Source organism: Neolamprologus multifasciatus, chromosome 10 (assembly GCF_963576455.1).
Source record: "Neolamprologus multifasciatus chromosome 10, fNeoMul1.2, whole genome shotgun sequence".
In the NCBI taxonomy this organism is placed as follows: Eukaryota; Metazoa; Chordata; class Actinopteri; order Cichliformes; family Cichlidae; genus Neolamprologus; species Neolamprologus multifasciatus.
This window is the reverse complement of record NC_140448.1, coordinates 9,743,520-9,761,089: the sequence shown is the minus strand read 5'-3', so window position 1 is coordinate 9,761,089 and position 17,570 is coordinate 9,743,520. Positions and strand designations below refer to the sequence as shown.

The window sequence follows — 17,570 nt, the reverse complement described above, 5'->3', positions numbered from 1 at the left end:
CTCCAGAATCCTCTTTCCTCTACATCCCCAAACATGGGAAAGCCCTCTACACCACACTACACCACAACTCAATTCAACTAATAAATGTATTAATTTGTAAACTGCAGTTTTATGAATTAGTTTCGTGGTCTAAAATTTGATTACACGTTTCAATTTGTTCTGGGGGCATAGTCGCGCATAAACAGAGCATGAAGTTGCTATTCAAGTCAAAACACCACTTTAATCTTATGAACCTTCCTAATCTTAAGAGGTGCTCTTAAAAATGGCCGTAGATTAATAAGTACCTCCTACACAAGAGCAGATGGCTCAGAGAATCTTAAAAGATGCAGAACTTACTCAAACATGACTTGTATGACTGAAGCTTTTTGCCCGGTGTACTTATTTGCCTGCACTTTTTAAATAAGCGCTAATGGTTTCTATTAAGCATGAAAAAAAAAAAGTTAAAGGGACAATAAGAGCTTTGTTTTTGTTTTTTAATTTGTGCTCAAAAGATGTTTTCTTTATCAATTAATTAAGAATAAAACATACTTTTAATTATACTTTTTGTAATTATGTGTTCTCATGTTTGGATTTTAGCCACATGTCTGTTTTACTCTTTTTATGTTTTTCATAATTTTTATATTTGTGCGTCTTTAGAAGAAAATACAAATAAAATATGGAAAAAACAGAATAAAATATAAAGACAGAGGAAGAAGTGTGCTATTTTACTTTTTATGGGACACTGTAGCTCCTTTGAGATAGTATTTATATTTATACCTGCCTCTTTTTCACACATGCTGCCATCATTTTCCCTGACATGTCTTTTCTACTGTGGCATGTCAACACTGCTAAAAGAAATAAAACTCAAATGGCATCTTTACAGTGTATGACATTACTGGCATTAATAGGAATTCACACACCTTGTGATATTAACTCAGACCATGCAAGGACTTCTTTAGTGCACACAGGAGTACAGTAACAGGAGTTCTGATTTTTTCAACAGATTTACAGTACTGGGCAAAACTATTAAGCCAAAACCCATGTTGTTATGTTTTCCTAGGAAAATGGCACATATGTGCAGGGATTTATTAAACATGTGCAAACACAAAAGAAAAGATGGCATATAGTGCTAAAACAGAGTTCGCACAATTCTAACAAGCTTGAAAGTCAGTATTTGTTATGACCAATTTTATTTTTCAACATACTCCATATCATCACTCCATAAGACCTGTTGCCATGGGTTTTTAGGCCTGTCACTTCTTTGGTCCTCTACTTGTCTAGTTTCCTTAATTTTTTTTAACAACATACTTTACACAATGCTGAGCAATGCCAAATGTTCAGTGAATAGCTCTATGGGAATCACTTTGCTGGTGTAAAAATCTTATTTTATGCCTGTTAAACTATGTTATCTTTGGCAGTTCTCACATGTTTCAACAAAAAAAATGAAAACTAAGGGTCTGCAGGTAAAGGAGACAATGAAAGGACTTCTTTAGCACACACAAGACTACAATAGAAAGAGTTCTGATTTTCATTCATAGGTCAGTGTTGAGTTGCTTAACAAAAAAAAACCCCTCTGAAAATGGTCAAATACAATAACTGGACTGAAAATAAGTGAAAAAGCAAAGAAAAGACTGTCAGAAAGCCTGGAGAACTACTTGTTATGACTACTTTCACAGATTACAGTACATTTTGGCTCATAGGAAGCAAAATATTTTTTAAAAATGGGGTGTAACTCAAGACGTTTACACAGTAAAGTATGAAGAATTTCAGAATGTTATTTTTCATGCATGTGAATGCTGTCATATTTAAATACAGTTTAACATAACACACAAGGCCTGGTCTAGCTGAAATGAGGCAGACCAAAACAAAGGTTGTAAATGTATAAACGGTTACATCAAATATCTGACACATCAAACTTACCGAGCACGCCAAGCCGATAGTTCATAGTGACCACGATGACATTTCCATAGGCAGCAAGGACACTACCATCAAACATGTTCCCTGAGCCCTCCATGTAGGAGCCTCCATGGATGAAGAGCATCACAGGCTTCTTACGGCGATCCCGAATATCTGCATAGCACAGATCAATGCAGGTGTTTGTTAGTTTAGAGTTGATCCACTAACATATGTTAAAGAGTTGAAATTCAACTCCATTAATCACTGGCTATGGTTTGAAATTTTCTCCTGAAATAGCATCTCTAAAATCAGTCACTAAATGGAAGAATCAAATTGTCTATATATAAGAAACAAATCTAACCTAAAAACAAGTAACAAGGATAATTAAGTTCAATTACATTTTATTTATTGATGACTATTTAATTTAGTCACCTTAAGGCTCTTTATATTGGAAAGTAAAGATCTTACAATAATGGAGCGTAAACCGCAGCAATCATAAAACCACTTGGTGCAGTTGGTGACAGTGGGAAGGAAAAACTCTCTTTTAACAGGAAGAGACCTTTAGCAGTACCAAGGTGAGGGAGGGGCAGCCATCTGCCATGACTGGTTGGGGGTAAGGGGAGGAAGAGGTGTCCTTGTCCTTGTTATTAGTTCAGAGTGAACAAAGAACACTTCTTTTACCTCTTCCTTGTAACAGTAAAGTACAAATCCACTGATAACAAAGGATTTATCTGTTGTGGTTGTTCTAGTACTAGGTATTTAAGTTAAAAAAAAAACATCCACATGCAAACTGTGGAAGAAGGTGAAAATACAAAGCACAAAACACTTGTGTCTGGGTTCATCTTCTATGTTTTATTCTGTGATGTTTGTTTCCCCTGTCCTGAGCCCTGATGGTACCTTCCCAAACTGTTATACCCCTCCATGTTTGGAGCAAATGGTGCAGGCAGTTCTGATGCCCTCACTGTTATTGGTGTCTTTGTGTCCATCAGTGTGTTGCTATGGTTCACTCTGTCAGCCTCTGTGCCTCGCCACCACCCCCTTCCTCGTCTGTGGTACGGCCTGAGTGTCTGAGTGTGGATGAGGCTGAGGGAGCTGCCAGCGCAGCCCAGTTAGGCTGAGCGTCTGCACTGTGCAGGGCCTGTAGATAATTTGTATGAAAGCCAGACCAAGTGGAAACATAAATAACAGCCACAGCATCTGTTTACCCTGATGAGCTTCAGCACTCAGAGATGGAGGAGACGGGGAGATAAGAGGAGAGAAAGAGAGATAAAGGAGGGGGGGGGGGCAGGAAAGAGACAGAGGAAGGAGATGAAAATAGGGCAGCATGAGAGAACTGACGGGGGTAGAGAAATGCATGAGAGCTTCACACCAAGAAGAATAAATAAATAAATAAGATTTGATAGCATAGATGGAAAAGAAACCTATGAAACGTTACAAAGCAAGTCATACACAGTGAGGTGCGTTAATGAACATTCACACAGGATTCACACAGACACACACAAGCACACATACACACACAAACTCTTGCATAGGCAGCTGCGATGTTGAGTCGCTATGGAAACTGCTTCTCGCTAATAGAACTGCACCAGCCATTCCATCGCACCGACTCACTGAATGCCTGTTGCCGTGGTAACAAATTCCACTCACGTATTTGCACACCCGCCTGCATCACCACCTGAATCTCAGGTTACACATGCACTTGGGTGCGTCACTCACAGTCGTGCGTGCAGACTCACACACACACATACATGCAGACAAGTGGATGTGGTAAAGCGGCACGTATGGCTTCAAACACGCAGATATGTTTTATAGATAGCACGCACGACACAGGCAGGCTGGCTTTAATTTAAAAAAATTTAAAAAAAACTTTGAGTTGCACACTCTGATGTGCTGCTCTTTTTCCTCTCTCTTCTCCGGTGTATTCAGAACCTTGGCTGATTTCCCAGAAGATACGTAAACAAGTTCAATTATCTTGGCGTCACGAGGACAGTAGAAAGGAGTGACGTTTCAGCCGGCGTCACGAGCAGCGCTCACAGCCACACTCCGTATCTCAAGCAGAGAACACATGCAATGGGATTTATCTACATTTTTTAAGTCCCATTTAGCAGTGTTAAGTTTTTACAGCTTTCATATGTGACTTTCAGACCCACAGTGGGATCAACCACCCAGGTTCTGAAAAATTAAACCAACCCAGAAATGCCAAAAACTGCAGTTTTTCACATGGCCACTTGAGGCGAGCTCCAAAAGTGATTTAGTCCCCTTAGACTGTCACAGTAAAGTGAACAGCACAAAGAATTCGATTTATAGCCTTGTAGGAAAAATATATTTTGCCTGAATGGAGGCGAATTTATAACTCAAAGGTGGGTGTACATTTTCATAACTCACTGTAGTTATACTAGTAAGGCTTTAGTTTAGAGTCCATGGATGCTTTGATTGATAGGTGTGCTAACATAGGGACCTGTAGTTGACTGTTGTGTGTCTTAAGCCTCACCTCTGTCAATAAGTCACTAAACTGTATCTTTTGTTAATATACTTTGATATTGGTCCCTTTTTTTGCTATTTTTATGGCAAATATGCAACGGGATAAAACCCATCTAAGAAATCTGTGCTTTAGTTTTGATGATTGAAATTCTACTATTTTAGTTGTCTCTTACATTATCGCTGATTCTGATTAGCAGACATGTGCCTGTGCATCTTGTGCACACATGGTAACTTCTGTCAATGGTGTCAGTCAATGTAATCGTGGCACCAGCTAATGTAGCCTAATGTAGCCTCGAGCAGAGGTGAAAATTGCAGAGGTCCGGTAACAATACAGTTTTTAGCCTCAACAGACACTAAGTTGTGTCTGTGTGTTAAACTGCTATTCAACATCTATCATTAATCCCTATTAAAGTTTTACTTTTCTCCCTGTACATAAAGCATGTTGACCTATCTCTGTAGATATATCAACTAAGATAAGATAAGATAACATCAAATTACATTTTTGGGGGTTGTGTAAGGACAGATTCTTTTCTTTCTACTTGTGTCACAGATTACATCTTTAATATTACATCTTTTTTTTAATAGAAAAAAGGCTTAGGGATAGTTATGGGGCTTGGTAATTCAAAATACTGCAGTGGTACTTAAACCACAAAATAGATATATGTGGGCAGGTTGCAACCATAATAAATGAATATTGTTAGTATAATAACTGGAGCTACAAAATTCATAACAATACACACTAATGCGCAAGTATGTATCAGAGGAATTAAAAGGTAAAGTACTATAGATGGTACTGCTAATCAAATGCACTTGATTAATTGCGTGAGCACAGTGTGAGGACTTTTATAAAAGGAGAAACATCCCAGTAAATAAACATCCACACCAAGGTCAGACTCTGCAATACTCCCCAAAACAGCAACAACAACAACCCCCCCCCCCCCAAAAAAAAAAAACCCAAAACAAAACAAAACAAGAGCTACATCTCAGACTCTATAGGCCTCAGTTAACATGATGTTAACGTTTATGAGAGTATAATTAGAAATAGACTCAAATATATCTTGTTGGGTTGCCAGGAGAAAACCTCCACTCTAAAAGGAACTGTAAAAAGAAGATGACAGCGTGGCTTAGATTTGTGAAGCTGCATCTAAACAAACTACACGACTTCTGGAACAACTTTCCTTTAGATAGATGAGACTAAAGTAGCAATATTTGACCATAATGCACCACATAACAGCTCATACCAACTGTCAAGCATGGTGGTGGATGGATAATGATTTGGGCTTGTTCTGCAGCCTCAGGACCTGGGGCACCTTGCAGACATTGAGTTGACCATGAACTCCTCTGCATACTAAAGTATTCTAGTCAAATTTGAGGCCACCTGTTTGAGAGCTTGAACACAATTGTGTCAAGCAACAGGACAATGATTCCAAGCACAGCAGCAAATCTATATAAGAAGGGCTGAAAAAAAAGAAAAGAATCAATGGCTAAGACCTCAACCCAGCTGAAATGCTGTGACAACCTTAAGGTCTCAATAAAGTGAAGCAACTATGTATAGAAGAGAGCTCCCAAATTCCTCCACAGTGATGTAACAAACTGATAAAGTCATACAGAAAATGATTAGGTCGAGTTATTGCTGCCAAAAGTGGCAGTCCTGTGAAAACCTTCTTCTTCACATGACTGTATAACCATTTTTGCCGATCTTATCTTGTTTTTCTAATAACAACAAAGGCGAGAAAATATTCACTATCCTAATAAAGCTAAAATTTAAAAAATAAAGATAACAATGAAAAAAAAATCATTAATTTTGAATAAAAGATCATACGCGCATGCACAGTCACAATTAAAAGTGTGCATTTGCATAATTTGGGGGGGGCTACAGGCATACAAATGCCTAGCTATGCATTCTCTGGAGATTTTGTCACACAATATTTCAGTTTTAAAAAGCTGGAATATTTGAATGTGTTTAAGAGAGGGACATGTCGGAACAATTGAAAGAAGCTCAACACAATTGCAAAAATGATGAGACGATGGAGGGTGATCCACTCAGTCCACATTTGAGCCTATAAAGCCAATAAGGAGCTGGCTGTCTTCCCTTCCTCCCCCCGATAACACTGGCACATTATTCGCTTCTCTCATTTCCACCTAACCTGATACTGTCCTACTCAATATCCACCTTTGTCCTGCACAGACATTCTCACATTAATGTCTTACTGTTTCCAACAGATACTGCCCACTTTCCACTTTTCCATTCCTCCGGTCCTCTCTCATTCATTCCCTTATGGAAATCTTCATTGATTTGGGTGTAAAAGTTTTCAGCCTGCCTCAGCACTTGAACAATTTTCGTACCCGGACCCACAGCCAAGACTCTACACTTTCACAGAAAAAACTTTCCAGCAACAAAACGCTAATACTACTGTTTTACAACAATGTTTAAGAAACTCTGTCCAATCCATACCTAAACAATTAAGGGAGGAATTCAGCCATGCCCTAGCCCTCCTGATCCTGTCAGGATCCATCAGGTGTCGGCATAAATGTCAAGCTCTACCAGTCTCCTACTCATCCACCCTCTCACTCTCTCCTTCTCCACATCTCTTTCACTTTCAAAGCTCTATAAATGTCATTTCATAATGCACTTGTCTTCATTATGACCGTTTTTTCCCCCTCCTCTCCCCCACCGGTGCCCTCACCAGTGCTCTCGCGGTGTTCAGCTTTTTTCTTTTCTTTCATCTCTATTCAATCATTCTGCTCCTCTCCTTTACAATCCTGCATGGATCCTTCCTTCTGTTTTCACCGTTAAGAAACCACACAATTGGATTAGCTACATCTGTCTCTTTTTAAACCACAGCAATTAGAAATGCAAGGAAGGGAGAATTCAATACTGAAATAGCACAGAGCCTGAAATACAAAAAACACACAAACACACACTGAGGCGCAAACTGGAGCACACGCGCTCGTGTGTTGAGTTGCACATGCGCTGTGCTCAAGTAGACACACGTGCACGCACACACACATGCACAAATGGAAATGTGGAGCACTGTATGTGTGTATAATACTATGCAATATACAGTAAGCCTGGGCACGTGTACAAAAACACACGCACTAATTGTCTGCACAGATTTTGGTGCACCAGTAAAGTGTAGTGCGAGCATCTCCCCTTGTCTGCAGTGATCTTGAAAATATACTACAGTGGCAGAAATATGCAGAAGTCCTTCACTTTTTCCCACTTTAAAAATGAAGGATTGGGTAGAGCCCAATAACATTATGAAGGACGATAATTTAGCCGAGCAATTCACGAGAACTTTAGTCCAAGAATAAAAGCGCAGGTGAAGAAGGACTGAATATCGATTTTCAGTGATGCGTCACGCTGGATAGCCAGAACATCAGAGTGTGGTTAATCAACCACACAGCAACCAAGCAAGGAAAGTTAATTAGCTCCCCGTGCAAGCACACAAAACGCAGCATTTGTGACAAGGGCGGAATAAAAAACAAATACTTTGTATGTGGCTTTTATACGAGCAAAATGCGTGCCTGTGAGAAGGAGTGACAGATTTGTATGCTAATAAAGGCAGTTAACACAGGACAATGTAATGTGCACATAGGGTGATTACGCTCAGATGGTTATTAACACAGATGAAAACACCACAACCCCCCATGGAGTTTGAAAAATAGAGCATGAGGGGAAAAAAACATGCAATTAAAATACCTTCATCCCTGGGTCTGTTCATTGAAGACTCATCGTGTTTTTTTGTGAGCGGACCTGAGGTTTAGAAAAAAGACAAAAGACAAAATTCAAAAAGGTTGCACTGGTACAAAAAAAACAAAACAGAAAAAAAAATCAAGAAAAGGATTAAAAGAGAGGAAAAAAATATGCTGTTTCTCGGTTTTCATTTCAGTGGCTGTGTACATGGATTACACACTGTTTCCTTTAAAAAGATAACCCCCACACTCATCTGTTTCATCTGCTTAAGATCTAGTCACGGACTGCCTCGCAAATGACCCCAGAGGCCACTTCTCCTCAACCCTTCTCCCAATCAGTCTTGACACACTGCTGCTTTGTAAAGAAAAATCAATAAACAGAATCAAGCCATCACTCTTTTGGGTCAGAAAAAGCAAAGGAATGCCAAGATGCTGCGTGTCCTGCTCTCAGGACTCAAAACATAAGGTGCATCCCTACACTCCTGTATAAATGTGACTGAATATATATTAGAAACACCAGCCTAAACCTAAAACATGACTTAAAAGTCTTTCCTACCTAATTTGCCAAGAGGAAGTTGGGGTTTTTTTGACGGTTATGCCACCTGCATGGGTTTGTGACAGGATTGGCCTCATCAAGGTCAAAGAGGAGCTCTGCATTAAGCTTTAATGGTGACACCAGTTAAATGCACTATAGGGGAGAGCCAATAACAAGCATTTATCACCGTGACCAGCCAACGCCCTGGCGTGTCAACCTCTGTAAGTCTTAACTGATAAGGATCCCATTAATTTGTTTTTTTTTCTGGGCTTCTGTCAGTGGGGCTTTTTCATCAGCAAACACTTAATGCTGCATTTTGTGTCGTCTAGAGCTGCCGCCTGCCCGTTTGGAAGAAAGTCACAAAATACACTAAAACACCTGCAGTCCCACACACATTTAAATCACACGCCACGCAAGGAATGTTAACAGTTTCCGTATCAACTTGTGCTGTCGTCCTTGTACACACCCAGCAGCAAATTTCCCTCTTTCCAATGAAATATTGTTGCAGTATTTTAAATTTGCTCTATACTGGATTGCCAAGAGGGTTATCACTCTGCTTCTGTGCTGCTGACATGCCTGTTTCTACCCTTTTGCTGAAAACCTTCTTGTAAAGTTATGGCATATATACCTTTCACAGTACTTCTCATCTATTGACAAAAGAAACACCCAGCACTCCACTATTATAATGCAGCATTTTCACATCTCTATCTGTATGAATATGGTTTCCTGGTATAAAATGTTTATCTTCCATTTAAATGGGACAGGATCAATGCTGAATGGATTTGCTGCATCCTATGAACACTATTATCAGGCGCCTGATCCAGAGAGCACTTAGTGCCAAAGCGGGAGATGGTATAGTCGTAGGTCCTGGACTACAGAGCAGGCAGGTAAGCAGACCAGTAATGGATAGAAGGGCACATTACTACCCTGTCTTGTCGGCACTTCCTCACTACTTATCACCACTCTAAAACCACACCTTCCCACTTAATGGATGGACTACTCGGATTTCAGTTCAAAGTCCTCATGCCTAATAAGACTTAAACTTTATGTGAAGATGAGCAGCACATCGACACTTTGTCATGGAGCAGATATCGTCCAAAGATATCCACAGTAAATTGGTTAAAAAACAGAAAAAACACTGAAGAATCTTTTCTTCTTTAGTATTATTTTCACTATGAAATAATCAGTTTAAAAGCCTAGCACAGCTAGCCAAAGCCCAGTGTAATGGCTACAGCTATGCTAGCAGTTCTGTAACAGTCCCCAAAGACTGACATTTCAGACATCTCAGGATGTCTGAAATGTCATTGAGAGTTCATTGAGAGCCGCACTGTGATGGTTTGGTGTAAGATATCAAGTTTGATGCCTGGAGACTATATGACTGATAATACCTCCTGAATCCCGGGGTACATTTATGCGCATTTATGAATCCTTTGCTACTTGCAAAGGACAGCTGGATAGCAGCTGGATGTTGGACTACTGTTGTGGAGCCAAAACAGAAAATTATCCAAAGTTGACCAGCACAATTCAATTGTGGTGTGTGTGGTCATCTTTCATCTGCACCAGCCCAAAATCACCTAAGTTGGCTAAATTGGTTTAAGCTACATGTCAACATGCTAGCACTGACAAGCCTAACCACAAAGCACAGTGCAGATGAGGTTGATGGGAATGCCACTGGTTTTGCAGGTGTTTATTCATACACCAAATTACTTGAGTAAAAAAAACGAGTCACCAAAATGACTCAAGTCTGAACTTAACTTCACAACAATCCATCAAAGAGATGTTGAGACATTTATTATACACTACAAATTCCACAGTGGCTCTATGAGAAACATCACTAAATTATCTAAGTCACTGGATAAATCATTTTAGTAATGGTAGTGTATTTATTGTAGCTATTTTTCATCACCGTTAAATGCTACAGTGGCTGCGCTTGTGTGTTTAATATACTGAATTTGCACTAAAATAAATGCTCATGGCAGTATCTAGGTCTTGCCTGACTTGACTAGGGTTTGAAGAAATACTACAATGGATTACACAAGACAAAAAGTAGGACCTAGCCAAAGGGAAAAACATACGCTTTTTGGGTCAAAAACATCCATCCCATCTGCTTCCCATCAGCAGAGAAGCCTGCCGGTAGGCTGAGTGCCACATGATGTAATGGGCCACTGGTCAGTGAAATGCTACGGCCTATGCAGGAACATTTAGCTTGGGTTGTCCCAGTACTGTTTGACCTAATGCAGCTCCATCTCTCAGTCGACAGCGTTTCTGTTCGGTTCAGTGAGCTAGTGGCCAGTACGCAAGCTGTCTCCCGTCCCTCTCCATTTCCTCAGTGCAGTAATCGGGATGAAGCTGCAGTATGTCATGTCTGTGGTGGCCTGTCTGCTTGACAAGGTGTCAGACACAGCTTCAGATCAACACCCCCACTTCCTGCAGCTTCTAGCACATGCAGTCCTATCCTTTTGCTCTCTATCTCTTCTACTGTGGCCCCAGCCCCCAGCTCCATTCTTGCCTCCGCTGTCCTGCCTCCTGAAATATGGTTTTTAATAAAGAGCACGGTAAATGCCTGCTCTAGCGGTAATAAAAATGAAGAATCTCAGGCTTTTGGCTGGGGAGTGTCTTGGGGAAATAGGAAATGCGATGAGACAGTGCTCTTGCCTGACAGCCTGACCAAATGCTAAGAGTTAGGGTGGAACACTAGAGAAGGTGGTAGAGAGCAAAAGAGAGATAAAGTGAGAGTACAAATCTCACTGTTCAATCGGGGAAAACATTTGTGCTATTTACATGGTACTACAAAGTTGAAGAAGTAGCAGGCTACATAGTGGCCTGTTGGGGAAGGGCACCGAGCTCATTTGCATTCAGAACAGTGACCTCTTCTACCGCCATCTGCATAAAGATGGAGGAGTGAGGAGAGCAGAGAGGAGAAGGGGTAGGGGATGGTTTTAGGGAGGAGAGAGAGCAGGACGGGTGAACGGATGCAGAAAGAAAGAAAGCTTCTTCATGTCCAACCAATCACATGACGAACATGGTCAGAAAGAGTATTTCTGGGTATGAAATAAAAATCCCAGTCAGAAGGTGCATGACTAGAGGATACTACATAACACTGAACTCTAAAAGCTCTTTATGAATTTGTGCTGCCAATTCATTTTGGCCCACCTACATCCGTTGTGCGTGGGAATGCAACTCCTCGTTGCCAAACACAGCACAATATAGCCCCAGCAGCCAACCTTTATACATGCTTGACCATCACTTTAGAAAACAAACCTACTCCTGTAGATAAAAAGCTCAGTCTGGCTGAAACATCACTAAGAGTCTACAGGAACAGATGATCAGTGAGGCCAATGTGCTTCCACCAGTAAATCTTAAAACTTAGCTTTAAAATGCCTCTGGGCTCTTATTTGGGCATTTGTTTAAGGAAAAAACGCAATCAAATTTAACTTTAATTTCTGTGGTTACCAGGATATAATACTGCATGTATATAATCACTAGTCACATCTGATAATTCTGACATTTCTTTGTTAATTTTGACCACAAATAACCTTTTGTTAGGCTTTTTTTAAACAATGGAATGCAATTATTTTAGTCTTTTCTGAAAAGACTTTCGGTCCTTTGAGCGCGATGTCCCTCTGTTGTATTTACAAGTAGTATAAAAACGACAGCTGATGTCAATATAAACCAAATTATCACGGGAACCAAAAATCAGGGCCAAATAATAGCACAAAAATCTAAAGTGCTATTGTTCCAGAAATCCTATTCTAAGCTATAAATGTAAATCCAGTGGAGGCCCCATGGGATCACTAATGAAATGGACATGCACTTTCTTGGAAACATGACAACAATTAATTTTACCGAGGTCGACCAATTATAAATGTCTAAAGGAAAACGTTTCGTGACATCAGGATGGATGCTTTGTTTGTGGTTGATCTTTCTGTTTTAAAGTTTTTGAGTGAGTGATCCCAAAAATTTGATCTCAGATTATAATAAAACGTTAAATGTCATAGTGAAACACTTAAAAAAAAAAATCTGCTCCATCCGATAAAACCACCAGTTTAACATCATATAAGCAATTTGAGAGATTGTGACAGCGGCAATATGTGAAAAATGTATCTGATTCCTGGGGCATATCACTCTCCTCCCGTCTCTATTTCTCTCTCACACACACACAAGGCAAAACATATCCTTGGGGAAGGCATTGGCCTTGTGTAAGTGGTGACCCGTGACAATAAGTGACAGATTCTGACAAGCAGACAAGGCTACATGTAAAATCTGTCTCACTCATTTGCACACCTTTCCCCATGGGAATAACACAGAAAAGTCTAAATAATCCTTTCTGTAAATACATGTATATAGCTTAGATATTCCACACCTATGACCACTAATTCTGTCTTCATATGCACACTTTCCGTCATGTTAAGAGGAATTTAAATCACTTAATAATCTCTGTCATCGCTTTCTACTACGCTAACGTAGTTTTCCACTTGAAATTAACATTACCATCTTCTCTGGGAGGGGGGGCATGGGAACACTCATCAATGATATATAAGTTTTCATTCCAGCTTCATTGTTGAAACAAGAATGTTTTACACCACTCTAGACTAATCCTCGGGCTAGGCTTCATATATTTGCAACAGCTGTAATGCATAAACATGTGTTTTGCTTGAATACTCTCAGGTAAGTCTCAGGTGAACCCATTAATCATAGGCTTTTTAACATTTTATCATTAGCCTTGCTCACTATCATCAGCAGCATATGCTTTGCCTCCGAAGTCAGACTTTGATCCTGTGTTCTCTTACCTGCCCATCTGCTTTCACAAACGCTCTCCGCTGGATCATTAATGCAAGAACTACACCCAGGTAGCCCATGTGGAGTAAACAAGGTTATGCTTGGCAATGTATTGTATTTGTTATATATTTTAATAACCTAATAAAAAAAAATCACCATATTGGCAGCGCAACTTTGAGGAGACAGTTCCTATTACTGCATGAGACAGTATGAATGTCAGTCTCAGAGCTCAATATTATACAGGCATATTTTTGACAATTATAAGTCAATCATATTGTCTTTATATGTAAACTCTTAACTGGAGCAACCTATAAAGGGATAGACAGCAAATGGGACATGAGCTAAAAGCTCAGTCATGCTAGAGTAAAAATATGGAACAAGCAAAAATCAATGATTGTGTTAAATTTTTTCGCATTCGGCAATAAGACCCAAACAGTCACAGTGACCCAAATGTTGAGTATGAAACACCCTCAACCTCTGGGTGACCACTTTCGATGGCTTGCACAGGTTGCCTGGTGGAAGGCAAACTATTTCCAAACAGTTGTGGTTAGACTCAGACTGTCTGCAGTCGCTCTCAGGCAGGTTGTTAAAGGTTTCCAAATAACTGCCATCTAATACATAAATGCAGACAGGTTGAGAACACGTTGCAATCATTGTGAGTTACTCTGTGCCGATGAGCGCAACTCATTTGTGTCTCTTTGCAACAGCGTACTCGGCTTGATCTGTGGGGTTGTAAACCTATAAAATGCAAGGTCATTTTGCAGTTAAATCGCTATCCTGCAGTAATTATGTCACTATTCGTGTATTTCTGAATTTTTAATTCAAATACATTAGGTTCTGGCATGTTACAAACTAAGAGCAGACTGACTCTGTCTTACTGATGTTTTATCACCATCTTAACACAGGTTGAGATGTGGCGGACCTGGTCCTTGTCTTTGAAATAACCATTTGAAAGCTAACGAGACTGCAAGTTCACTGCACATGGTTTCAACCACTGTGGAAATGGTTGCAACAGTGTCATTTGATGTGATGTGATGTCACGTTATGTTATGTTGCAACCACACTCGATGTTTTTTTTAAGACATTAAGTAGGAATTAACCCGGCTAACAGTATTGACAGTACTGTCATAGTCATAATTGCTGGTGAAGAGTTGGTAGAAGAAGAGAGTTACCTTCCTCTGAAAACACTTGAATGGTATAAAGTCATAGTGTGAAGGACAGTTGTGTGGCTACAGGGGTTTCTTTGGTTTGATTCTCTTAGCAACATTGCTCTACACTTACAAGTTTGTCAAAACTAAATGGAAAAAAACAAAAAAACGTGAAGTTTTCATAAACCTTTAGACTGTAGAGTTTGTATGGTTTCCCTGTGCATAATGGGTTTCCTCCCACACTCCAAACACATGCATTTAGTTTAAGTGGTGAAGATATGAATCGGTCTGTTTGCGTTAGCCATGTGATGGACTGGTGAACACTCCAGGGTGATACCCTCCTCTCACCCCATGACAGCTGTGACCCTATGTTAAGAAAATGGCTGGAAACAAATGAGCACCAGTCAAGCTAAATGATATCATAACACAGTGCTGTTAAAAATAGCATAATAAGCAGCTAAAAATGTTTTGCTGTCATTTTTAAAAGTCTAATGATATCCATCCATCCATGTTAAAATGAGTTGCATATGAGCAATAAAAGTAAAACATATAACTTTGTTGCAGCATTAACATTTCTAAACAATTAGGCCCAATCAATAGTAATTTAAACAGACCTTCTTTGGAAATCTCCTGATTGTCTTTTGGCTTATCTTCCTCTGAATACGATCCAGATAAATTTATCAAACTGACACTATTTCATGGAGTACTTACACTGAGTATAAAATGTGAAAATGACAAGAAAAGTACAATCTGTTTTTTCTCTGTGATACAGTTGTGACACAAACCGGTGCAAATTATTAATTCGCCGACAGAGACAGTCAATGCAAGAATTTCCACTTGCATGTAATACAAGCTACGCCTCACATTACGGACTCACCATCTTCAGTGGGGACATAAATGTTGAGGTAAAGGCAGTCCTCACTCTGATTCTGAACATAGGTGGCTGCAGCATCCAGGTTGTCTGTGAACCACACTGGCAACATGATCTCAGGAAGCACCCCGTGCACATTCTGAGGACACACAGGCGCAAAATGAGTGGCATTGCGAATCTCTTGCCAGGAACCTGGGGCTTCAGGAGGCTGGAAGCGCCTCTCGCCAATAGGTGCGGTGGCATATGGCACACCTAAATACTGTTCCACTGGGCCCAAGATTTCATTGTTGAGCTCTTTCCTGATACCACGGACCTTTCCGTAACTCGTGGATACTATGGGGTGTTTCAGGTCAACTCGTTGACACGAGGAAATCGTCAGGTGCAGCACTAGTCCCAAGAGCCACACCAGACAGTGATTAGCGACCTGCTGAGTAGAATAGTGATGCTTGCCGCCATAGCCCTGGTGGCTGGCAGCGCTGAATGGAAAAAACAACATGTCCAAAATAAAAGCTCTTGTACTCATATCAAAGGGACTTCAGCTGGGAGCAGAGAGGGATCACAAACTCAGTGGGATATGGGGGATGACAAAGGCAAAAAGAGGATTGGTGGAAGGGGGCACGTTAACGGTGTTCCTAGAGCGCCATGGTGAGGTTGAGGGCCAGACAGCATTCTCCAGTAGACTCTGTGGTCTCATATGTCTTCCTCTTTGGAGCTCCTGAAGGGTCCAGAGCTGCAGCTGGGATACCAATTAAACCTGGAAGACACAGACAGGTTGCAGGTTTGAGTAAAGACATGTGAATAAAAGCTCTGTCAGGTCAGGCTGTTTTATAAAGCTGCAAGAGACATAGCAGGACAGAAGGATGCACTCTTGTGCTAACTATCTCACCAAACTTAAACCAGATATTATACAGTGTGTCATGTATGTATTTAAGTCAGAGCTATTTAGCCAGTCTATGGTATCACAGTAACCAAGTATGTTTGCTATAATAACAGCTGTATTTTCTACACATTAGCATGACTTAGCTCAACACACTGCTAGCAGCTAGCATGGCTATACAATTCATGTTCTGTATTAGAATAAGTGTTTATAAAATGTTGTCATGCTAGCTCAACATTTAATAATTCTAGTCAGGATGAAAATCATTAAGCACCGAACGAAACTGTCATGTTAGTCACCTATTTAAACTTAATAAACATTTGGCTAACATCTATTTAAACCCTTTCCTTATATTTTAAGGCTGCATTTTTACCACTCTGCTAATAAGATTGGAGAATACTGTGTGTAGAGTGCACCTCATGTTGTGTCATCTGAATAGACTTTGAAAAGTCTCAAAATTATCTTGGCAGTTGCTACATGTTGTGCGATGGCTCCCTAATGGATTTAGGCTGTATTTAGAATTCTCTCAGGGTTTTCATCATGTTAAAAGGAAGTTTTCTCCTCACTTTTTCCAAGTGCTTGCTCAGTGGGAACTGCGAGGTTTTTGTCTGTCATATTCTAAAGTCTTTTGTTAACAGTACAAAGTGCAATGACATTCACCGTTGCGAATTTGTGTTACATAAATTAGCGGCACCTTTTCAAATTCTTCATTCTGTATTTGGTGGCGACTCGTTGACTCGTTTGGTGACCGTTAAGTTACGTGACCGTTAACATACGTTAGACAGGACATGTGAATCAAACACAAATTGAGAAAGTAACATTATTTACAGAGTTACACCCCTTTGCTGCTCTCACATGCTTTCAGAAATACTAGAAATATTTTAAACTTGAACTCTAAAATGCTATGAAACGCCGAACCTTGGGTTTTTGAAAACAGAAGTTTATAATGAGCATGTGAAGCCAGGGTTATTTCTGAGAATATTCAACGTGGCTTCAAAAACATTTACATTTCATACCAAAGGGAACATTTTCAATCACTATTGTGTAATGCTGCCGCACTTCATGTTTTCATCTTCCCAATAATCACAGGACTTTGAAACCTAAAACAAATAATTGTATGATAAGCTAATAAATAACAAAAAAGTAAACACAGGCTCACGCATGATTTTAAAGCATGAACAAACCCCACTGGCCCTCCACCCTTTTCAGCCATGTGTCAGAGTTAGCCTTTTTCTCACAAGTTCAGTTCCTTCTTGCTTCCACATCATTACAGATGAATGGGCAGTGCTTATCTCACTGTGGCTTTGG

The 17,570-nt window shown here is 40.0% G+C and overlaps 1 protein-coding gene across 2 annotated transcripts in view; it reads right to left on the bottom strand.

The window, feature by feature from the left end:
- nlgn2b (neuroligin 2b) overlaps positions 1-17,570 on the bottom strand; it is a 65,994-nt gene that overhangs the window by 25,755 nt on the left and 22,669 nt on the right. For both annotated transcript variants that reach the window (XM_085175348.1, XM_085175350.1), the window contains exons 2-4: positions 15,392-16,139; positions 8,060-8,113; positions 1,900-2,049 (exon numbers count right to left, since the gene is read on the bottom strand). In XM_085175348.1, coding sequence (XP_085031474.1) covers positions 1,900-2,049; positions 8,060-8,113; positions 15,392-15,908 — 721 coding nt within the window. In that variant the 5' untranslated portion in view covers positions 15,909-16,139. The remainder of the gene's footprint in view (positions 1-1,899; positions 2,050-8,059; positions 8,114-15,391; positions 16,140-17,570) is intronic.